General features: G+C 39.7%; 1 protein-coding gene across 1 annotated transcript in view; it reads right to left on the bottom strand.

The window, feature by feature from the left end:
• The window catches only part of FANCD2 (FA complementation group D2), a 54707-nt gene that overhangs the window by 13435 nt on the left and 16345 nt on the right, over nt 1-24927 (bottom strand). The window contains exons 15-35 of the mRNA XM_023738360.1: nt 23910-24053; nt 22000-22134; nt 20642-20773; nt 17295-17405; nt 15882-15991; nt 14731-14788; nt 13951-14070; nt 12991-13064; nt 12536-12682; nt 11899-11999; nt 11402-11517; nt 9993-10101; nt 9145-9255; nt 8784-8896; nt 7635-7781; nt 6281-6394; nt 5424-5552; nt 5165-5283; nt 2661-2771; nt 1178-1308; nt 216-309 (exon numbers count right to left, since the gene is read on the bottom strand). Of these exons, the coding sequence (XP_023594128.1) occupies nt 216-309; nt 1178-1308; nt 2661-2771; nt 5165-5283; nt 5424-5552; nt 6281-6394; nt 7635-7781; nt 8784-8896; nt 9145-9255; nt 9993-10101; nt 11402-11517; nt 11899-11999; nt 12536-12682; nt 12991-13064; nt 13951-14070; nt 14731-14788; nt 15882-15991; nt 17295-17405; nt 20642-20773; nt 22000-22134; nt 23910-24053 (2426 nt within the window). The remainder of the gene's footprint in view (nt 1-215; nt 310-1177; nt 1309-2660; nt 2772-5164; nt 5284-5423; nt 5553-6280; nt 6395-7634; nt 7782-8783; nt 8897-9144; nt 9256-9992; nt 10102-11401; nt 11518-11898; nt 12000-12535; nt 12683-12990; nt 13065-13950; nt 14071-14730; nt 14789-15881; nt 15992-17294; nt 17406-20641; nt 20774-21999; nt 22135-23909; nt 24054-24927) is intronic.

Below are 24927 nucleotides of genomic sequence, written 5' to 3'. Positions count from 1 at the left end.
TTGATTTAATAATAAGGAACTAGCCAACAGTGTAAAACAGAACTAGAGGATCTTAAGATCTACATATTCCAAATTCTGTTCATTTTAAACCTACGTCATTGCTTTTTATCTCTCTCTAACCAACGTTATTTCTCAGTCTGACCAGATGAGGGATCCCACCAGTGGCAAAATGGAAAAGGGCTAGTTGGCTACTTGGTAGAAACCAAGCATCTCACCAGAGCAAAGCATGGAGCTGGTCATTGAAGGTGCTGCTCCTCCCTTTCTCCTCACTTGGCCACACCCGGCAGAGGAATTGTTTGGCCAGGGAAGCTGTTGGAGAAACAAGACACATGTATGGAAAATCTATGTCACTCTTGTCTTTCAGGTTTTGGGGGTGATTAATGATCAAAAGGATTATTCTTTTAAACTTGCTATGAAGTTTCTGGTCTAACAAACAATTTAAAAAAAAAAAAAAAAAAGCTGTCACATGCTTTTTCTCCACTGGCCCTTCCACTATAAATAAACCCATCTGTCTAAGACTCAACATGGCCCACCTCTTGCCCAGACCTGAAACATACACATGTATACATACAGAAAAGGAATGTTGCTGGGCAGTGGGAAAGCCACTCTTGTCCTCCTGGCCGGACCAATAAGCAGTGGTCACCTCAGATTCAGATCAAACCCTTCCCATTTAGTCAACAGGGAATAATAAAGGTTTAGTTTGCATTTTTTTCTTGCTTTCTGTTGGTGCTGCCAACTAGGATGTACAATCAGTGTGTTGCATTCCAAAAGTTATAACAAAAGATGGTTAAAGAAAAAGGGCAGGGAAGGGACCGGGCTTTCCTTTACACTTGATCCTGATTTCTCCTTTTACTCCCATTTTTTTAACCTCATAGCTTACGTCTCTTTTTGTCAGATGTCTCAGATAATTTAAAAAAAAAAGGATGCAAATAAATTTAAGCAAAACAGAAAAGTATCTAACCAGCTGAGCTAACCAAACTCAGACTAAACAATATCAGCAGAAATAATCAGTCATAGTCCTTCTGGGAAAATGTCCCTTTTGGTATAGCAAGAGGGTATGTCCAAGGTTATGTGGGAATTGACACGTAAAAATGTACAAGGTCCTAGGAAATCCCAAGTTGACAAGCTTAAATTATTAATCCTATTCATGAAAAGAAAGAGGATCTGGGCCCATCACCAATTTTTTCTTTTCTCTGAGTAGGAGCTGCAGATTTCTCCGAAATGACCATCAAAAGTCTGATGAGATAAATGGCACACTGAAAATTGGGAATGTTGTGATGGAAATTCTGCAAGTAATGGAAGCTCTGGCTGTAAGGAGACAAGAAAAGACAAACAAACAAACAATAGCACCACAAGTATTATGGATGCGTCTGAATCCACATGAGTTGCTCAAGTTCCCTTTAGTAGTTGGATGGACTAATCAGGGTTCTCTACATTTTCAGGTGCCTTATTAGCAAACTTCTTGCAAGCATCTTGCTGGAGAACTCTATGTTTGTATGGAGAAAGCCAGGGTAGAGCAGAGCCGGTGGATGGAATACTGGCCCTGATGGGGTCATGTATGCCAAGAAACCAGGTACTAGTCTAGGCCATGCTTATATGTGCAACCCTGGATAAATGATTTGATCTTTTAGGCCTTAGGCAACACACTGAGAAAAATTTTTAAACTCTGGATTCACAGAAATAAAGGGAAAGGAAATTAGGAGGCAGAGAAACTCAGTAGAACTTGCAAGAAATGTACCAATGTATATGGTCAGCTTTCAATGCACTGAAGTAAAGGGAGATGGGAAGTCACAATCAATCCAAAATTATAGTTGAAATAAAAACTAGAGTAACTTCTGATTGAGTGGTGGGGAAGAGGTCAAACAAATTAAAAGTACTGTATTCAAAATGAAGTAAGCTCCTGTGGTACAGGACCAGTGGTGACAGCATTGACTGATGACCCAGTGATAGCACAGGATATCAGGAGAGGTGAGAGAAAGACCAAGTTACTCTGGACGAAGCTGGGTTAGGAGGCTGGGAGCCAGGCCCCCTAGATCTTTCTCCCACCTCCCTCCTCCACCACCCATCCCTCAGACTAGACTGCTATTCTTCCAAGATTGTGGGAAGGAGAAAGGCAATCAGTGATAACTAGCTGCTGCCTAATTATCAGCCTTGCTAAAACAAGAGTAGGTCCTTGGATAATCAAGAGTTGACTATACATGGTCAATGATTTCATCATCATTACCTGAAAAGAGTCAGACTTTACGGGCTGAAGGATGTATGAAGATTTAGTAGGGTTCTAATGCTTCGGGATTTATCTGGATACAGGGGTGGATTAACCAGTAAACAAGGTATGCACAGGCTTACTTGTGCTTACTTACTAATCTGTAGTGCACAATTTCACATGAGTTTCACCACAGGTGTGGTGAAAAGCAGGTGAAATTGTGCACTACAGATTAGTAAGTGAGCACAAGTAAGCCTGTGTGTACCTTGCTTATTGGGTAATCCCTCCCTCTCTGGATACATAAGTCAGAAAGCTCACATACTGAGGAAAAGTAGCTGAACATACCAAGAATTTCCCTCACAACTACTAATAGAAACTTGCTATTTTCAAGAAATCTTGCTGACCATGTTCTTAGGAGTTTCTTGGGACAATACTTGGGGATGTGTCATCTTCCCACCTCAGCAGTTCCTCCAATGGCTGGTCATGTTCTCTCTGCTTCAGTCGGCTGGCAAGCACCTCGAGGGCTGAGTTTAGTAAGTTATGATTTTCAGGTTGAAAAAACCCCCTCCTGTGGGAAAGTCAAAGTGAGATGGTTTAGTTTATTTTCAGGGAAGTTTGCTTAGACAGTATTCGAGGATCCTGACCTCCAGTTTGTACCATGAATAAGTCAACAGAGGAAAAAGGGAGAAGAAACTGAAAGCACTCAAGTGCCAAATTCAGTCGCAGCTCTGAGTATCAGACTTGAAGTGGAAGTACACCCCAAATAGTCTTTCCTTAAGGACCTAACAGCCCTTATAGGTTTATTTTCTAGGAAAAACGATCTCCTTTATCCCCTACTTTTTAGAGATAAGCCCCAGTCTTCTCCCAAAAACAAACAGACAAAACAGGAATAATACTTAGGTACAGGGATAATTTTTTCAAGTTGCTAAATTTCTAAATAACCTTGTCAACTCTTGGCATGGTAAATCTCTTTAATTTAGCCACTGTAATGGGTGTGCTGGGTAATGTCATTATGGTTTTAATTTCCTTAGTAACTAATAATATTAAACATTTTTCATGTGTTTATTTGCCAGCTATATATCTCCTTTCATGGAGTGTCTATTCAAATCATTTTTGCCAGGCACTGGTTTTAACTACTGAGGGTACAGCAATGACTGGTCCCTGCTCTAATGGAGCTTACTGTTCAGCACAGAAGACAGATGAACAAGTAGTTATAATAAAATGTGATGAGTTTTACCACAAGAGGATGCTAGAGTGTTAGGAGAGAACTGGGCATCAGGGAGACAGGAAGGAGGCTTACCTGGCCTAGATGCCAGAGAAGATGCCCCTGAGGAAGTAAAGTTTAAGTCCAGATACCAAGGATGAGTTAGAAAAGGCTAGGGGTGAATCAGGGTGGGGAATCTTCCAAGTAGAAGGATGAATATGTGTGAAGCCTTCCAGGTAAAGCTATATAGGGTACTGAAATTAATTCAGGATGGCTGGAGGGCACAGTGCAAGAAAATGAATGGAAGAGCAAAGGTCAGATAGTAGAAGGCTGTAGAGACTATGTAAAGGAGTTTGAACTTAAGAAAAATCTAAGGGCAATTGAAAAGGAAAGCTGGGAAAGGATAAGATTGGGTTTGTGTTGGGAAGATCACTGTAACTGCTGTGCAAAGAGAAAGTGAACCGAGGGAGTGACAACTGGTGGGCAGGGAGACCAACAGCGAAACTAATCTAGTCCAGGTGAGAGATGGGAGTCTGGGAGCAGTGGGGAAGGAGAGGAACAGATGGCTATTTAGATGTTATCCAGAAGATAAAATCAACAGGATCTAGCGATTGGATGTGGATGTGGGAGAGAGAAAGGGTAGAGAGTAGAGGGAGCGAAACAAAGAATAACTCCTAGATTTCTGGCTCAGACAATTGGTGGTGCCATTTACCAAGCTAGGAAAAGCTGAAGGAGGGGTGGTAAGGATTCATTTTGGATGTGATGAATCTGAGCTGTCAATGACACATCTAAGGGAGGTGTTGAGTAGGTAGCTGGTTATAAGGCTTGCACTTGGGAAGATAAATTTTAGCATAAATTTAAGCTTGGGTAAGATTGTGCAGAAAACCTGCAAAATGAGAACAGAGGGACAGGACCTAGCCATAAGGAAACTGAGCATTTAGGTTCACACCTCCCACATTTCTACTTGCTGTGCCTTACAACCCCTTCCTCCATCTCTCTAAAGGCCATACATACACCCTGAAAGGGCCCGATGAAGCCCAATTGCCTCCATGAAGGTGTCCCTAAATATCCCAACTCACACTGGGTTCAGCTCTTTACCACATAATCTGGAATTTATTTACAACTTGTTTAGTAACAACTTTTTAAGCAACAGTCTCCCCAGTCTTATCATAGAGAGACTGCTACAGCAAACTGGGCTAAGAATCAGATGATCACATTTGTTACGGGTTAGCTAAGTGCAAGTCACCTAATTGTCAAATGGGTTCAGAATACCAGCTCCCAAAAGGGGGAAAATGCAGAACAGAATTTCAAATGCTCATGGACTCTAGACTTTCTGGAGCCATAGAGGGTGGATGAACCCCTGAAACTACTGCCCTGAGATAATCTTGAAACTTAAATCAAAAATATACCCTGAAGTCATCTTAAAACCAAACAATAGTTTAGTTTAACTAGTAAAAAAGGTCTGCCTTGAGCATTATGCTCTTTTAAGAACTATCTATATGGGATTAAACTGACAACAGCCACTCGAAAGATTAGATAGGAACCTTAGGGGGCAGTGAGTTTATGTGATTAAAAAAAAAAGAATATCAGCTCCATCAATCTGAGAGGGTGAAAGATCGAATGAAATGATGCAGATGAAAACTTTCCAAAAAGAATTAAGCACCACATTTACATAAGGTTTTGGAGCCTTGGTGACTGACCATAGGTAAAAGCAAGTACATACTCATTCATCTATACTATACGTTCCACATACTCACCATGCAAATAGTCCATAGAAAATCTGCAGTAGTCTCTGATAGCAGGAAGACATTATCTGGTACTCCTGAACTTTCGTTCCTGGTCCATCAACTACACCACGATTCTCACCAGCTAAGCACTAAAAGGGAAAAATGCTTTTAGGACGGCTGCTTAAGCAACTGCCCTCATTTCCCTTCAATTTCTCAGTTAAAAATGAAATCTCCTTGTTCACTTAGTGATTTCCAAGTCTCTATAATGACAATAAAATAGGCTTCTGACCTGAAAATAGTTGTGAATATTCTCCAGATGGTTACACATGGGGGTCAGCAGTTGAACAATACAGTGAGCAATTTCTTGGGCAGATCTCTGATGGAGATGTGAGAATCCAATATTCCAGCTTCCTTTACTCTGCAATAAATTCAGAGTTACCGGGGAAGAAACTGCTGGATAGCTTCTCTGAAGCTAAGAGTTCATTATGGAATTTAGTCCAACCTGTCACTAGGCAGGTGTGAATGAGAGAAATGAGCTGCTTGCCTAAGGACTATATTCTGACAGAAGGATAAAAAATCCTAGTCCATCTGCAAATAATAGAGAGGTTAGCTTTTGTAGAATAAGAACTGTGTTGGATTGAGAAGTACAGATCTATGATAACTAATGAGATAAAGCTAACACAAAAATAGAAATTCAGGTTGACAAGACTAGAGGAATAGTACAAAGAAGAATGAATCAAATAACTGGATATACTAATCTTTAAATGTTTATACTTAGGTTTTAACCTTTTGTTGTTTGCATCATCTAACTGCTTTATTACATACTATGCACACATTTGTACATTATATGCACATTTGAGGTTCTGGCCTTCTCTAGACAGCCAACTACTACACTGAGGCTTGGGCACAGGCTAAGTTTGGCAGGCCGAGCTAAGAACATGATTCAGGGACATGATTCATCTCCTGTGTTGGGTATCTTTTTTGTTTTGTCTGTTTCAGAGTTCCTTTCTAAAGCAAGATGAATATGGTCTGGCAATGGGGCTGCCACTGTGCTACCCAGTGACCCAAACACAATACCAGAGAAAGAGACAACTTTTTCACCATTAAGATCCATTAAGTGCAGGCCCTGCGTCTGCCTATACTAACCTTGAAGAAGGGGACTCTCTTGGCAGCAGGTGTCAGCATATTCTCCAGCTTCTGGGCGAGATCTTCCAGCAGGAAAAGTAGCTCAGGGGGCTCAAGCTGCACGACTTCTGTGGCCTGTCACGTGGAGGAAGGAGGGAATAATTCCAAGTATGCCCTAGTCTCATTTCTCTGGAACAGTTCATGTTTACTCTTCCCAGTGGGTAACTGGCCCTTTCCCCCACCTCGTACAAAGGACTGCTACTATGCTATGTCAGCTGATCAGAAAGTCAAGCATTTTTCCAAAGTAAAATTTTTAAACTATTAAATAGGAATCCAAGGCAGTATAGTTTTAGAAGACATACTTTTTCTCTAGAGATAAATTTCTCTGTATATTTCTCCAGCTGTGGACCCAAGATGCATTTCCTAAATACCCTGGGATTAAAAAAAAAAAGACTAATTCAAGGAAATTTCACTCTTCTCTATTCATTATATAATCTCTTCATATTTTCCTTCCCTTAATGTTTTGCTACCATTGACTCTGGCCAGGATCCCTATAAGTATAATACACTTACAGAAGCAGAATGGGTCAAAAATGGCCTCTTACTTCAATATGTTAACTCAATATACATATATGGAGAATTCTTCAGTATAAGTTGATATAGACTTTTTTTTTTTAAAGAAAGATATTGTCTTTATTCTGAAGGAGCTTACGTTCTTTTAACTATCAGGTAAAAATCCATGCTGTTTCTCAATTATTTTACAACTCTCTGGTGAAACATCATTATCAAAAATCATTTTTTTCTGTGAAATGTTCTCTACTCCCCTACTTCCTTATAAATACCATTCTCTTATCAGAGTTTAACTGGTACTTGGTTCAGACCATCAAAATAGCATGTATTGCTACCTATGTCTACTTCCTCTCTTACATTATGAGCTATTTGAAGGCAAGCATCATGCTGTATGTACAATTGAGTCGCCAGTGTCTACATTAGTGGTAACCACAAAAAAAGGCCTCAGTAAGGATCTACTGGATGCTGAATAAATGTCATGAAAAAGTGAAAATAGCATTGACCTCTATAAACCAGAACAGTGCTGCTCTACAAAATTAGTCTAAAGAGCTTACGACCAGTAACCTAAAGGTGAGGGCCACATTGTTAACATGATCTTTTATAATGTCTAACACACTATAAAAAACCTACGACTTATCAACATCAAAACAACTACAATGATTACTCGTCAGCACTTGCACATATACGTGATTTTGAAGCAGTTTCCAACTTGTCTCACTGTCACAGTGTTCTTTTTGAAGTAAGAACAGGACTAAGGAACTTTTTGAAAGAAGATTAAGTTTGGGGATCCCAGCTCTGTCACTTACTTCAGTGTGCATTTCAGTATCTAAGATGAACTTGGTTACCAGCCCACAATGCAGAATACAGAAAACCTCAATGTCCAGCTCTCGGAAAAAAGCACTGTAATTCTGTAGCAACACTGATGTCTTTTCTTCTTCTTTCTTTGTGAACTCCTGGAGGGAAAGTAGCAGCAACCAAGGGAATAAACAAGTCTCCTCTATAAATCTACTTTCTAATGAAGATTTCAAAGTACAAATATGCATTCATTTTCTGCAAAAAGTTACACTTTCATCAGATCACCAACTTCCTTTTACCAAGTCCTTAAATATCCCTGAGACTGAGCATCTAATTTAATATGGGAATATAGGTCACACATTGAGACCCTTGGTTGGTTTTTACTTAGGGATGAACTATTAGGCCAACTGAGGTATTACGGTATAATGGAGAAAGCCATGAGTTTAGGAGCCAGAAAGATCTGGCTTCAAATGCTTGCTCAAGCATTTATTAGCTGTGTGACCTTTGACAAGTCACTTACCCTTTCTGAATCCTTAGTTTCCTCATCGCTTAAATGTGGACATCAATACTAACCTTAGGTTTTTAGAGGGATTAAAGGAACAATACATAATAAACACTCAATAAATGGCAGCTAAATAACAGAAATAATTGCAATCCATGTGGTTCAGGCAATTTCACAAACATATGAAACCTATCCTGGGAGTAGTACAGAGCTACAGGAAAAAGAAATGTTTAACAAATACCAGAAACTATACTGAGCATTTCACATTATCTCGATTTATTGAGAAGCTGATAATCTGGAATTGGTAGGGAAAAGAGGCTAAAACAAGAATATATAAAACTATGTCATAAGACAGAATTGGATAATTGCTATAAAAGAGAATTCAAAGTACTGCAGGAGTATAAAAAAGGGAGTAAAATATTCAAGAAAATAACTAGAGAAAACAATTAACAATATGCAGCAGTGATAGGATAGATAGAAGGGACTCAGGGCCTAATTCCAACTTTGCTATTAAGAAGGTCACTCCAAGGCCTAGGAGACTTCAATTGCCTCTCCATTCCCTAATTTTTCCCTCTGTAAAGTGCAGAGAATGATGCTGGCCCTCTGTTCATCTTACAGGGTTGTCACGCCCCTTCACAAAGACCTGGCATCCCAATACCTTTTCCGGTTGGCTTCTATCAGATGGTGTAGGGTCACATTCTGAAGTATCTTCCTTTGAAAGTGTGTCAGGGGAGGACGGTTTGCTGCCATCTGCTTTTCGTTTCCTTCCTCCTTATGTTTCAAAAAGAGAAAAGGGACTCAAGAAATCAATAATCATGTTTGCCAAATACCGCTGCGCTCAGAAAAACAACCTGCTGAAGTCTGCCTAGAGGTAGAAGAGGTAATTTTATAACCCTGCCAAAGGAAACTTCAATGACATAATCTCTCCAGTTACTGATGCCTTGGCATATATGACCTCTTAAGTTAATTCAATGTGGCTCATGTACAGACACAGAATAAGAAGAAAAGAACACACTCACCTTTCTTTCCTATTACTCTGGTTTTTGCAGAAATAGCAGTACTGGTATGAGGTGTTGCATCTAAAGTTTCCAAGTCAAAGTTTGCAAGAGGAGGAACATAGTCTGGGGTGACTGAAACAGAGAGCAGGCAGGAGTTCAATATATATCAACCATATCACCATTATACTTGGAATGCAATCACCCAATTGGCTAGAAACTAGTCTCCAAAAACCACCAAGCATGGCTGAATGCCTGGAAGATATATTCAAGTCATCTGACATGAATAGTTTTGGCATAGCAAACTGGCCAGAAATAACATGTAGGAATATCACATTAACTGATAATGATCAACTAACATAAAACCATATTAAATAATGATAAAAAATCCAAGCAGATAAGGACCAAAAATAAACTCACAGTTAAAATCTAAAGATATTATTTAATCATATATAGCAGTTTAATTTACATACAATTATTTAGATGAGAGCATGGGAGGATGCTCCACTTTTCCCCGGAGAACCAAGCACTAACACTTGAAAACGACTCATTTACTTAATGATCAGAAGGTGCTAAGAGGCCTTCCACCTTTACTCCTTGCTCATGACTGTGTTTAGGAAGGCAAAAGTCACTGGAAGTTTGACCTCCAAAGAAGAAAAATAACTTTACAACAGCCCAACCAATGTTTTACATTTTTTATTTCCTTAAGCAGCAAGATCTCCTAGAGGTAACAATGGGAGCAAAATGAATGCACTCACTTTTTTTTCTTTAGTTTCATTCAGCGTACATTTCCTTGACCCAGATGAGTAAGGGACAGCTATCATTGAGCCTACTATCCTAGCAGGGTCACTAGTACAGGACATTTCCCTTACCTGCCAAGTATTTTTCCAGGATTCCCTGTAGTTTTATGATGTGCTTTAGCCGGGTGAGCACCTTCCCCTTCATCTCAGGTGATGTTTGCTGGCAGAAGGCATTCACAATCTGCAAAAGTACAAATTACATTCTCATACCTTGAACTGTTCAGATTTTAACCTTCTTTGCATTACTCATCCAGAGTTAAAAGAAGATGCCATTCAGCAGCAGGATCTATGAGTTTAGTCTGTAATATAAAAGTGTTTTCAGCAGGGTGGTATAGAGAAGAAAGCCCTGCATCAAAATACAGAAGCTCTTGACTTTTTTTTTTTTTTTTAAATGCTGGTAATAGCTCCATTTTTATTTTATTTTTTTTATTGTAATTCAGATGAAGGTTTATAGAGCAAATCAGTTTCTCATTAAACAATTAATAAACATATTGTTTTATGACATTGGTTGTCAACCCCATGACATGTCAACACTCTCCTCTTCTTGACCTTGGGTTCCCCATTTCCATTCGTCCAGCTTTCCTGTCCCCTCCTGCTTTCTTGTCCTTGCCCCCGAGCTGGTGTGCCCATTTAGTCTCGTTTTGTTTTATGGGCCTGCCTAATCTTTGGAGGAGCTCTGACTTTTAATCCTAGTTCTACTGATTACTAGTTATATAACAAGGCAGAATAGCACAGTGGCTAGAGAGCACACGCTTTGGTAAACAAGTTGTATTCTGCTACATACTAGCTAAATTACCTTGGCCAAGTCTTTAATCTCTCTGAGCCTTTATTTCTTCAACTATAAAGTGAGAATACAATGGTTGTATGGATTAAATAGTGTAAATAAAGAAATTAGTACAGCACTTGGCGCAGTATACATGCCTGATAAATTTTAGTGACTTTGAACTCTCTGTACCTGAAATTCCATATGTGTAAAACAAGGTTAATAATATTTGTCCTACCTACGTCATAATATAATTGTGAGGGTCGACTGAGATAATTCAAGTGAACAAATATTCTCTGAAATAATATTCATAGAGTGCTTTGAAAAGAAGCGCGATGTAAGTATAAGATGTTATTATCATTGTCATTATTCACTTGCTCTCACTGAATCAAAAATTATGTGTATGTCCACACTAGGACAAGCAGTATTTCCATACTGGAAGAGGTGTGGAGGTTATCCCAGGCAGAAGTAAGAATACAACAAGCAAAGGCTTGCAGGTAGTAACTCATGGACAATAGCAAGTGAACTCTAAGTATTTTAATTTGGTCACAACAGAAGGTACATATAATTTGGGAGTGGTGGTACACAACAGCTAGAGAAGCACACAGGGGTTAGCACTTGTGGGACTATTTAAGGAGTCTTGCGGGAACCAAGAAAATGGTTTCTTTTCAAGAGGAACTACAGACAATAGGTGAAATGTCCCAGTAACTCTGCTCACCTCTCGGAACCAGTTGAGAGTAAGAAATATGAGTGAGCACATGAATGAGTGCTCTTTAACAGACATGGACTCCAGCTTCTCTCCAGGTTCCAGGTCAGTGAGGAATATAGGACAATCTGAAAGAGAAGGACAAACATCGCCAACTCCCTTTAGTGCAAGCCTCTGGATGCTGTCCTTGGAGCTAGCCCTTCTCGCTACTTAGTCTCAAAAATACTTCCATATTTATGCAGCAGCCACAAATATAATTAAGAAGTCTTTGCAACAGATGTAAAGGCAAGGACCAGAAGGCAACATTGAAGTACGATAACAATTGATTTGTTAACACGATGGGATTCTGTATGTATTGTTTTGCCTTTGGAATGCCATTATTGCTCATATACTACTCTGTGCAATTAGCAAACTCCTTCCCACATATACCATGTACTGGTCTACCCCTTCCCTAAGTTTACCAAAGAAAGGTTACAAAGAAGGGAGGATCTGATGATGTCATCTTATACCTAGTAAACCATCAATCTCTTCCAAGTTTCCATCATGTTGTTTCTCCACGCACAATCTCAGTAATCGGAAGTAGGAAGCCAGGCACAAGGGAGATACCAATCTAGGGAGGAAAAATCCATTTCTAGACTACATTTTATAGGCATATTAGTCCATGTTCATGGGGAGCCTAACTTTATAATTAGGGAATTTTGCCCAAAATAAAGATCTACTTTTAAGAACAAATGGCAGAGGACACAACAGATGCTCGGCAAATATATCATGAACTGAACTGAAGGGAGGCAAAGGGTAGGAGAAGCGAAGGAAAGATGGAAGGAGAGAGGGAGCGTGACAGAGGTAGCCAAGGATGTTCACAGGAGGGAGAAGTTTTGATAGAAAGCAATGGGTAAGGACCAGAAAAGAAAAGAGCCCCACAGAATGTCTGTTGGCTGTCACAAGGCAATACAAATCCCAACCCCAGGGTCCAAACAAAAACAAGGCATCTTCTCCATTCTCTCTAACCCCTCCAAGTACCATCTGTCCAGGGAGGAAACTCTTTTTACTCAAAAAGAGTTTCCCAGCAAATCCAAGGAACCATGGAATTCCCTGAGAATACCCAAAACACTAACAGAGGTTTTAGAAAAGAAAAACAGCACTGACTTTTGGCCTGATTTGTGTGAAGTCATTCTATCCCCATCTTTTGCAAAGTCTTGAGAGAACAGCAATGGCAGCAGGTTGATGGCGATCCCATCCTGACTGCTGTATTCTTCCAGTCCGTAGAGAGCTTTCACAGGAAATGGATAGTCACTGCAGAGAGAACCCAGAATTGGATGTCCCAGCTCAGCGGGAAGCAAGGCTAAGGGGAAACACTAGAACAAACCAATTTCACTTATTACGACGAGAAATGAGGAATGGAGCATGAAAGAACAAGTGAGGAACCTTTTAGCAATCCTGGAGCTGCGGGTACAGAGGCGTCAGGGTTGGGAGGAAAGAAGCTGTGGGACTGGACTGGACTTGGCTGCAGTCCAGGGCATTCTGAAGTTTATACCAGTTATTGATTTCATTGAATAATTTCTTCACAAGTATAATCAAGCCAGTGGGCAGACAGTACTCACCCTCCTGGAACAACACAGGAGTCGACCACAAAGGCATCTTGGAAATTGGTAAGGATGGTCTGCCCAGCCCATTCCTTCAGGAAGCAAACAAACAAAAAAGGCAGTATAGCCGAGGTGTACTTGCTGTGGGGCCCTAGAAAAATTACTTTTGACCTTTCTAAGCCTCAGTTTCCTCAATTCTAAAAAGGAAATAACAAGAAGGCATACATCATAATTATGAAGTAGATAATGCATGACAAGTGCTTAGCACAGTGCCTGGCATATAAAAGGCTCTCACAAATAGATGGTGACTCTCAACATCATCATCATCAGCCCAACAACAATATCATCACCAACCTCTTCACTACTGTTACTGTTGTTATTATGTGAAAGAGGCCTCAGGAGAGCCCTGAGGCAGGGTGGGGCAGAACAGCCTTCCCTACTGTAATTTGAAAGTGCTCACAGGACGCTCTCTGTCTTAGTTATCTAGCGCCGCTATAACAGAAATACCACAAGCGGATGGCTTTAACAAACAGAAATTTATTTTCTCACAGTTTAAGAGGCTAGAAGTCCGAATTCAGGGCACTAGTTCTAGGGGAAGGCTTTCTCTCTCTGTCAGCTCTGGGGGAAGATCCTTGCCTCTTTCGCCTGTTTCCTGGTTCCTTGGAGATCTACATGTGACTTGGCATCTGTCTTCCCCCAACTCTGCTTGTCTAATCTGTTCCTTTTATATTTTTTAAGAGATTGGCTCAAGACACATCTTATACTAATCCTGCCTCATTAACATAACAGAGACAACCCATTCCCAAATGGGATTATAACCACAGGCATAGAGGTTAGGATTTACAACATATTTTTGGGGGACACAATTCAGTCCATAACAATCCCTCTATTTCTGCACTACAGTTGAGAGGCTTGAAGAGTGAGTAGCAAAGCAGCTCTTGTGCTTCAGTGCTTTCTGAGAAAAGACTCTTGACCTACCAGGGCTTTTGGAGCCACTTTTCCTCCTTGGATCAGGTTGGCAAATTCATCATAATAAAGTGCAGAGGCCTGAGGAGATTGCTCACTGCAGGAGTGAACCAACTGAAGCAAAGAGGTCACCTGGAGCAGCCGAAGAGAAAAAATGGTTCAATCCTTGGGCTGCCAACACTTTCTACACTCCATTTACCTCATTCAGTAGTTAAGTTTTTCCCTTTCCAACTTCACTGGCAATGCTCCTTTACTTCTCATCCGAGGTTTTCCTTAGCCTCCCGACCAATCGGCCTCTTCCCGACATCATCCCTTTTCCAAGCCATCAACATATGCAGCCAGATTAATTTTTCTAAAGCAAAACTTTGATTATGCCATTTCCGCCATTTCCACGCTAAGAAACTCTTAATGACCACCACTGCCTGAAGAATTAAATCAAAATGTCATGCTTGACATTCAAGGCCCTCTGTTTTCTATCTCCAAATTAGCTGTATCTCCAGTTAGATACTTACTTGCCCTACGCCCCAGTCAATGTGCTACTCTGTAAACATGGCCCACCTATCTTGCTCGCTAAGGATTTACATTTTAATTAAGGAGATCAGACTGATACAGAAATAAATGCAACCCAAGCCAGTAGATTTCTAAGTGCCACAGGAGTGGTACAAACCATAAAGGCTATAAGTTCAGGAAAACATTTTTTAAAAAGCAGCACTCTTTCTAGTGAACTGAATGTGATAAGACACAATTCCTCAGTTACTTGTAAATGTACCCAACTATATTATAAGAAATCACCTGTGTATATTCTTCATTGCTTAAGTCTGCTTTCCTTTGGGTCACACTGGAAGATCCACTTCAAAAAACAAAGAATTTTAGTTTCACTTTTGCAATATTTTATAATAACCAGCAGTAAGTATAAGAGTCCTGCCATCTCTGCTTCCCTGAGGAGGTGAAGAGGAAATGGAGATGAAGATGAAAACCCAAGAAAGCACAGTGGAGTATGTAGTTAAGCCATACAAACTGTAGATTAGAGCAAATGAGGGCTATCATATTATTTCTAAGATCACATTAAATCAGTAGTAACAATAAGCGCAAGCACTTATTTAGTGCCTACTATGCGCTAGGCATTGTTCTAAGCATTTAATGCTCTCATCAACTCTTAGGAAGTAAATACTATCATTGTCCTTATCTTACAGATGTGGGACTACGAAGACACAGAGGTAAAGTAACTTGCCCTAGGTCATTCAGCTAATAAATACAGGAGCCAGGATTTCACCCCAGGTGAGCAGTATGGCTTCAGAGAATGAGCTACGGATGACTAATTCTGATTTGAAAGATGTCTCCTGAGGCCTCAGGAGTTCCTGGCAAATCATTTCCCAGGAGTGTGAACTGAATTCCAACGCCATTTTGCAATAGCAACATCTTATCAAGCCCCAAATCTGATGCTTTTCTAAATGCTGCAACTTTAGCATCAAAGGACAGGGTGGGTGGTTTGGTGTGTATATTTTCACCACAATTAAAAATAAAAGTACAAGTGGGAAAAAAATTTCTCAAGGAAGACCTTCTCTGTACCAAACGTGATGTCCCAGACAAGAATAACGCAACACTAGAGAAACCTGCATTGTCTAGTGCCTAGGACAGAAGACACAGAAAAACGCATCCCAGGAGGACCAGGGTTCCCCTTCTGTGGAAACAGTTATAGACTTCATCCCTAGTTTTTAACCATCAGATGGTAATGACTATGATCACAATTCTGTAAAAATTATATACGGTATAGAGTCAAGATGAGAAGGGAACACGGAACAGTATAACACGTATTTGCTCATTTCTCTTATGGTTGTAACGCCTACTGTTATAATGCTGTCTATGCAATGTAACACTTTTTTTCGAGGTAGCAGCTTGATTATCTGACCTTGAGCTACAGAAGTCAGAATCCCCATGCATACCTGTCTGCTGCCATGATGCCAACCATGGTGACAGCACCAATAATCCCAATAAGCTTGTACCTCAACACAGTGCTAGAGAGCTGCTTTCGGATCACCAGGTGCATGTCATCCTGCAACAAGACAATGATGGAGAAAGATGAAGAGGCTGGAGTGACACAGCAAAAGCCTACGGATATCGGAGTAGGAAAGGTTCTAGAATAGGAAGGGCTCTATTATTTACTAACTGTATGGCCTTTGGCAGGTCATTTCATCTGAGTCTCAATTTTCTCTTCTATAAAATGGGGAAGGTTGTTGTAAGAATTAGAGACAAATTACAAAAAACCTCCTAGCACAGTGCCCCGCACATGGTAGACATTCGATAATAACAGTTATTATTATTATTGTGGTGGTGGTTGCTCTATAAGGATATGAGAATTATCGTAACATTGGCTGCTCAGTTAAAATAATGAAGTAGCTCTGTATTACTGATGTGAAATGAATTGCAAAATATACTGCTAGGTGGAAAAGCAAGATGTAGAACAAAAGAAGGGGAGGGGAAGGGAGTGGAAGAGAGGTAAACACAGATTTGTAAATGCTCAGAATATCTCAGAAAGCTATAAGCTAGTAACAGTGCTTGCCTAGGGGAACCAGATGGCTAGAAGGCTGAGAGGGAGGGAGACTTGTTTTTCACTGTATACCCTCCATACCTTTTGAATTTTGTGCCATGTGCATCTATTACCTAGTCAAAAAAATTTTTTTAATTAAAAAAAGGGTGGAAAAAATTGGGAACAGATAAGGGTGATAGTTGAACACGATAACATGATTAACGTCACTGAACTGTACACGTGAACAATGTTGAAATGGTAAATGTTTTTATCACATATATATTTACCACAATTAAAAAAACAAAAACTCAAAAAACAAAACCAAACAAAAACGCACAGAGAAGTAAAAAATAAAAAGGAATGGCTGGTTGTTCAAAGTCACAGTCCAGTATAGATTACTGCCATGAGGTGGCACTAAAGATACAAAAAAGCTAATCTGTTCTCTTATTTTAGTCCCTTAGCCTGGCTTTATCAGTGGATAGTGTTCACAAACGTAAGCAAGCCCAGATGAAGTTCATGTTAGATGCAGGTGCTCAGGAAACAGGGGAATTCTCTGTGTCCCTACCACACTTAGTACTGGGTTTTCTTAGCTTCATGGTTACATGGTTACTGACCCATCTCCATCCTAATAAACTGAGCTCCTTATGGGCAGAAATAGTCTAATATACCTAGCATCTTAGTCTGGCACACAGCAAGCACTTAAGAAATGTTTGTGGTAAGAAAATAATGAACAAATTCTAGGACGATGGCTATGTACTCTCATGATTTTGTCCGGTAAATTTCAAGCTAAGAGGTTTAAAAGGTTTTTCCCAAAAACATTGCCTCTTACCTGGATGTGATTGCTGGCTGCCTGCTCTTTGCTAAATGCCAGTGTGCTGAGAATATAGAAGAGTTTTCGTATTTGTTGAGGAGACAGATTATTCAGATAATCTAAAATGCCCTGTGAGAAAAAAATGCCAACAATGAGGTTAGCAACTAACATTTTTTTTTTTTTAACATTAAAATCCTTGTAAGAGACATATACACAGAAAGTCAGGCATCTGTTCCTCAAAAGCTCAAGTTCCCTAAAGCTCTGCTCAGAGCTCAAAGGGCTGATATTCTGGACATAAACTGAGAGGGGTCTTGCAGCTTTCTACATCTCTCTTACTACCAGAGCATAGGAACCAGCACCAGGAAAGATAAAGTCATATTTACCCTCTTACTGAGTCACAGTCCTGGCTTTAATCATCTTCTGCCTGGTCATCCTAACATCCTTCCCAGTTCTCCCTATTCTTTACCTCCACCCTCCCCTTTGTCTCAGTGAAAGTAACAGTCTATCAAGGGTTGTGTCTCTGACTCCATCTCTTACTGCATCATCCCTTCCCAGATTCAACCCCATGGATTATTTAACCTTTCTCTACAGATCTGGAAAGGGTCACAGCGGGACTACTTACTTTTTGAACTTGGGCAAAGTACTTAATTTCTCTGAGCCTCATCTGTTTCATCTCTAATATGGGGATAATGATAGCTATACTACCTCTCAAAGTTGGTCTGAGGATGAAGTAAGGTATATAAAAAAGCTCTATAAACTATTAGTCAGTTAATTTAATTTTTTTTCATTGTTTCTTCTCAGCCCACATATAATTTCAGACCTCCCCACCTAAATAATATCTTCCTTCCAAGCTACTTCTTCCTCAAGCTACCTTTGTTTCTCTCTTCCTTGATGTTTCCCGACAATGAGTCTATACGCATAGTCTCTACTTCCTCAAACTACTGCTCTTTGGCTTCTAACTGCATTATTTAATTAAAACTGTTCTCTCAGAGGTTACCAGGGCATCCTCATCACCAAAGCCAATGGCCTCTTCTCCATCTTCATCCTCTACAGAATCCAACATTGTAGACAAATCCCTCATTCTTAAAACCCTCTCTTCTCTGGACATCAGCTAACCGACATCCCTCCAGTTCACCTTATTCATCTTCTAGTTTTCTCCTTTTCCTTCCATGGCTACTTTGCTCCAGCCTGCCCCTTAAACCTCAGTATTCTCAGAACTTCCATGCTCTTGTAGGCTTCTATGCTCTTCTGTCTCAAAATCTGCCTCACTTGAACTCACACCTATATAGTTATGAGCACTCAAGCTAAATGTTCCACCCAATGTGGCCACTGGACTCCAAACCTGAATTTCCAACTATCCACTAACCATCGTCCACACACGAACATCCCAAACTGAACTCACTGTATTTCCTCCAGGAGATGCACTCCCTCCTGGTCTCCTTAGCTTAGTAAATGGCCTGACTGTGATGGTTAAGCTTATGTGTCAACTTGGCAAGGCCATGATTCTCAGTGGTTTGGCAGATATCGTGTAATCATCCTCCATTTTGTGGTCTGATGTAAGCAGCCAATCAGTTGAAACAGGAAATTCCTTGGGGGTGTGGTCTGCATCCAATACATATATAGATTTTCTGGCAAAGCTTGCCCTCTCTGGATCCTGCATCTGACTCGTCATCCTCTGAACTCTAGTTCTTGGGATAAGAGCCAACAGCCTGCCATCTGACAGGCTGATTGTGGGTTTGTCAGCCCCTGCAACCACATGAGTCAGAAGAAGCCTCCAGCCTGATGTCTGACCTGCTAATTTGGGAGTTACCAGCCTCCACAACTGTGAGCCATCTCCTTGAAATAAATCAATCTCTCTCTCTCTATATATATATATACATGCTTCACTGGTTTTCCTCCTCTAGAGAACCCAGCCTAAGACATTGACCATTCACCTAGTTTCCCAAGACGGAAAACTTGGGCCTCTATATCTTATCAGTGACCAAAACCAAAAATCAAACCCGTTGCCGTCAAGTCAATTCCAACTCACAGCAACCCCATAATTCGAACACCAAATTGTCTCTTAAGTCATCATTTCCTCTCCATTCCCATGACCCTAATTTAGGCCCTTATTCTTACTCCCTTGGACCACTTCAGTGGTATCTAATCCATCATCACATGGCTAGAGTTACCTTTCAAAGTCTAGACTTGATTACGTCAGCCCCTGCTAAGAACCTGTAATAACTCTCTGTTGTCTATAAAATCAAGCTCAACCAGGAACACAATAGAAGGCCCTGGTTAGAATGTGAGAAAAATGTATAACAAAACTAAAATTCATAAAAATTCATCTGACTTACTAGACTGATAGAGACTAGAGGATCCCCAAGACTACTGCCCTAAGATACCCTTTTAAAGCAGCCACTCCCAGAGGCCACCTTTCAGCCAAATAATAGATTGGCCTATAAAATAAACAATAACACCTATGAGGAATGTGCTCCTTTAAACAATCACCTATACAAGACCAAATGGTCAACATTTATACAAAAGCAAAGATGAGAAAACAAGGAGGGGCAGGGAAACTGGATAGGTAGAAATGGGACAGGCGGGGTAGAAATGGTGATAGTGCTGACACATGGCGGGGATTGTAACCAATGTCACTGAACAATTTGTATGTGAATTGTTGAATGGGAATCTAATTTGCTGTGTAAATTTTCACCTAAAACATAATCAAATTATTTAAAAAAAAAAAAAATCATGCTCAAACTCTTCACTATGGTATTCATGACCCTTCACATTCTGGCCCTGTCCTAAGTCTTACCGGCCTCATCTCCTACCACTCCTCTCCATAGATCCTACTCTCCAGCCATGCTAGTCTACTTGCCATCCCTCAGGATTCTGTTCAAACTGTCCTCTGCCTAGAAGGCACTTCTCCTACTTTCTCCAGTCAAATCATTTATACCCTTCACAAATCACTCAAATGTTGTCTCCTCTTTGAAGATCTGTCCAGCTTCCTAGGCAGAATAATTACTCCTGCAATACCCATAGCACTTTATCTTTATTAGAGAACTCAGCGGCTAATTTATAGTGACTTGCTTATGTGTCTTACTCTCTATCATGAAAGGCAAGGATGGGGCCTTCATATCCACAGCACCCAAAAATAGAGCCTGGCACATAGTTAGGTATAAAGAAGTGTTGGCTGAAGGAATGAATACTAGATGGTTATGTTTTATATTACTTGCACATTACCTGACCTTCTTCTCATCCCCCACCAATTATAGTGCTCAATATGTAAAGAGAACAAAGTAAATGATTGCTAACTAACAGATATCTCTGATATATGCAGGGAAAAAAAAGATTCACTACGTGTCAGTGGAGGGAAGAGATACCTTCACGAAGACAGCATTCAGCCTCATAGCAGCTAGGTTTAGAACTACCAAGTCAAGGACGACATCCAATGCAGTATCAACTTCAGTGTCATTCCCACTGCAGATATGGGTTACTAGGGCACCAACCACTTCCTACAGGGGAAAGAGGCAACAGGACAGTGTGAAGCAAAAATATGGTTTGGCCGTCTTAGAGGTTCAGGCCTGAGGTCATTCCAATTTCTATTTTGTTAAAGTCATGACCCACACTATCCCAGCATCTAATTCTATTACCTAGTTTTCAGTAATGTTGGCTTCAAGAGGCTTAGGATTATGCCACCCTAACTACACTAACCATTCAGTCTTGACTTATTTCCCGTAATTAATCAGTGAGCAGTATCTAAGCCCTCCTGATTTTGCTCCTTGGCGTAATCACCCGCTTTCTTTTTCCCATCTAGGATAAATTTTAGCCTTTAAGTCATGGTTGTACTTAAGACACTTGAAATTTCCTGAAATGATGGCACTCAAGGAGCTAAAGGTTTTAAAGGTTTTCTGTATATAGTACATGTTGGAATTATGTGTTTCCAAGCAAACATGGGTGATGAGAGTGCGTCCAAGACATTAGGAGGGCTCAAAAATGTCTTAGGCGCCATTCTCCCTTTCCTTTACACTGTTGCTCCATAACTGAGTCATATGGTTTTTCTCAACTGCAGTAGCCAGCTCATGCCAGCTGCATCTATGACTCTGCTTCAACTTTTTTTTATTTTGTCTTCATTTTCAGAAGTTCCATTCAGGTGTATTTTAACATTGTTAGTAGTACATATAGTATATATAACAAAAACAACATAAGACAGTTTGTTCTTTACTTGTTTTCATAATCACTTTCCACAAGTACAGCTCTCCTTCTCTGGATATGTGCTATTATTTTGTTTTTCCTGCCCATGGGAATAGGGTTAGGAAACAAGCCCTCAAGCCTTTCTCTTTGTTTCCCACCACACCTTTTTCCAGAGAATTCCAGGATCAACTGGAAGTTAATTATTTGCAGCTAAATTTTAAAACTGTCATTCCTGTACTCTCAAAACCACCTGATAACCCCAGCCCTTTTAGCCAAGGTTTATTTGAAGCTGACTGGATCTGGGCCTTAATTTTTGTCAGAGAATGTTAGAGCTCAGACCACAGAGTTCAATCCTCCAGTCCAGTCCCTGTTTTATCGAGGTTGGAACTGTAACTGAGCTTTCCCAAGCCTCAGTTTAGAGTTCTTTCCACTTCAGTGCCTTTCAACCAACAAAAAATAAACTTCAGATAACATGCAACTCACTTGGAATTGCATTTTTTTCCTTTTCCCTGAATAAATATTTGCCAAAATAAATATTTCAACATACCTGCTGGCAGTAAGCATCAAAAAACTTAAATGCATGTTTGTAGAGGAGACTGCCAAAAGAATTTATACTCTGTTCTAGGGAGTGCAACAAACTCTGAGCCAGTGACAGAATGGATGGACAAACATCCTTAAGAACCTGTGAGGGGGATGATAGAAAAGAAGTTGTGGGAGAAACTTAGTCATCACAGCACCTAAGAGTTGCTCACTCTTTTGGGATGTCAGAGTTCTCTCCAACTCTCATTTTAACTTCAGGAACCTTAATCTTTGTTTCTCTCAGAATAACTCTTCACCATTCTGAGTTTTATCTCAGGATTACTGGGATTAACATACGGGCAAGAATTGAACTGGAAGCTCGCAAAAGTTAAATTATATACTTAACAGCACTGTTTTTATCTGCCTGAGTTGGGACTAGAACCCAAATCCTCTAAATCCCAACTTTCTCACTCAATTATACTGCCTTCCTGGGGATGTGCTGGGCCTGCTCTGCCTTAGTTATGATTAGAAATAAGTCTATAAGGTTCACTACTAACTAATTTCTCTTAAAGATTAAAAAGAACTGGTCATGTCCTACTAGTAATGCAACAGACGGACGTTAATGAACCCAGGGTAAATAACAAGTTATTAAGTCCAGTTCCTTTACTGATATCACCGTAACGATAAAAATAAATCTTACATTAAGTACTGAGCAGGATATAATGCTCTGTTGGAGAAAATGCAATAAAAAATTATATATGGTCTCTGCCCTCTGAAGAGTTACAGCCAAAAACATACAACATTGCCAGAGGTAAGCACAGAAAGGACTTAAAAATAATACAAACATTAAACCCATTCCTATACATGAAATCTTAAGACCCAACTATATATTTTTTTAGTTCCTATGCCAAGCCCCAAACCACTAGTCCATTCACTTTTCTACGAAGCTCTACCCTGTTAATATCCTGAATATTCATCTGTCAAAACACTATTCCCGGCTTACAAAATTCAAATTCAAGTGATTTAAATTTCAAGAGGAATGATCAGCTAGGGTTCACGGTGTTGTATGGCGAAATAGTGATTCAATAGATTCAAATTCTTGTCTCTACTAGCATTCCTTTGGTCCAATTATCCTCAGAGTTTTCTAAACTACTTAGAAGAAGATACAGAAGACAAGTTTGTCAAAGCTGCAGATCACATAGAGCTAGACAACTAAATAAGGAGCTAGGACAACTAAAATGATAAATGCAAAATTAAGATTCAGAAAGTCTCGATGGACTTGCACAATGGGCTCACACTAACAAGATTCCAACTAAGCCAAAATCCTTAAAGGGAATCAATCAGCACATAAGAACTCAATCATCTGGTGTCTTGACAGAAATTTTACGGGAGTTGTAGTCTTCCATTTGGAGCCCTGGTGGCACAGTGGTTAAGAGCTTGGCTGCTAACCAAAAGGTTGACGCAGTTCAAATCCACCAGCCACTCCCTGGAAACGCTATGGGGGCAGTTCTGCTCTGTCCTATAGGGTCACTGTGAGTCAGAATTGACTCAACAGCAAAAGGTTTTGTTTTGTTTTTGGTTTTGTCTTCCATTTTAGATTCAAAAACTAAGTTACACAAGTACGTAATCAGGAAGACTTGAGTTAAAACGGTTCCTATAAAAAAAAGAATTTGCGGTTTGAGTCAAGTAAGTTTGACACAGTACAATTTTGTGGCCTTTTTTGCGAAAAAAGGTAAAAAGCAATCTTAGGTTGGTTTTACTAACATTACAATGCCTCAGTCAAGGTAAATAATAATCCCACTATGTTTTGAAATATACTAATCTCCCTGCCAAAGAGCCACACCCAGGAAAGGTGTTGTCGAGATTCCCAATTGGGAAGGAAAAGTTAAAATGAACGCTCTGTAACTTCAGACTAATGTTTGATTCTCTGACACTTACCAAAGAATGAGTACAGAAGGTACTCTGTAGCAGCTGTTCTTGAATGCAGCCTGATCGAATCTTACTTCTTAGCACTCTTTCAGTGTACTTCTTTGTCTGAGTGTTGGTGCTATAGATGATGAGAAGCATCACCATGTCAAAAATCTATTATCAATAAATATGCAACAATATAGAAAAAGAGTTTAATAAATCAGTATTTACTACAACAAAACAGCAGCTCTCAACTTTTTCCCTTTAAAACACAGGATGAATGATACTCATTACTCAACTCCCATGGGAATAACTCCATATTTTTTTTTTTCACAACACCCAGAAATATTTTTCATAGAAATAAAGTGCCAGAACTATTAACTACTGTTATCTCTCACTGAAGAAAACACTGGAATACAAGTGAAAGAGTGGTATTATTATGGAAACAACTTTGAATACTTTCACATTTATTTAAAGAAAGAAACATTAACTCACTAAATGCACTATATATTTTCATTTTTACTAGGAAAATTACCTTGTGAAAAGCTGGAGAGACTATAAATGCCCCTCACTACTGGAAAAGTTAAACAGATTATGATCAAGTAATTTTTGGAATACTATACAACCATTAAATAGAATGAGCTAGATCTGTATCTTTTGACAGGGAAAAGACATCAATGACATATTGTGAAGTGAAAAAAAAAAAGTAACCTGCAAAACAATAATCATAGTAAGATTCTACTTTTGTAAGAACCATATACACATTTGTAGGTATAAGAGTGAGCAAGTCTGTATACGCACACATATGCAATTTGTGTGTGAATAGAAAAGTCTTGGAGAATGATTATCCCTCAGGAATGCGACAGAGAGTGGAGGGAAGCTTTACTTTTTACATTTATATATTCTTTGTGGGGTTGTTTCTCCCTAATTAGCTTGCATTACCTACTTAAAAAAAAAAGTTAAAAACTCAAGCTGGACAAAAAAGGAAAGCAAATTACTTGGGACATCACTGAAGGCTCCATTCTTTTAGATACTAAAATTGAGAATC

The sequence above is a fragment of the Trichechus manatus genome, unplaced genomic scaffold, assembly GCF_000243295.1.
Source record: "Trichechus manatus latirostris isolate Lorelei unplaced genomic scaffold, TriManLat1.0 scaffold00001, whole genome shotgun sequence".
Lineage (NCBI taxonomy): Eukaryota > Metazoa > Chordata > Mammalia > Sirenia > Trichechidae > Trichechus > Trichechus manatus.
Note: the sequence above shows the minus strand (reverse complement) of the source record. Positions and strands in the feature narration are given on the sequence as shown.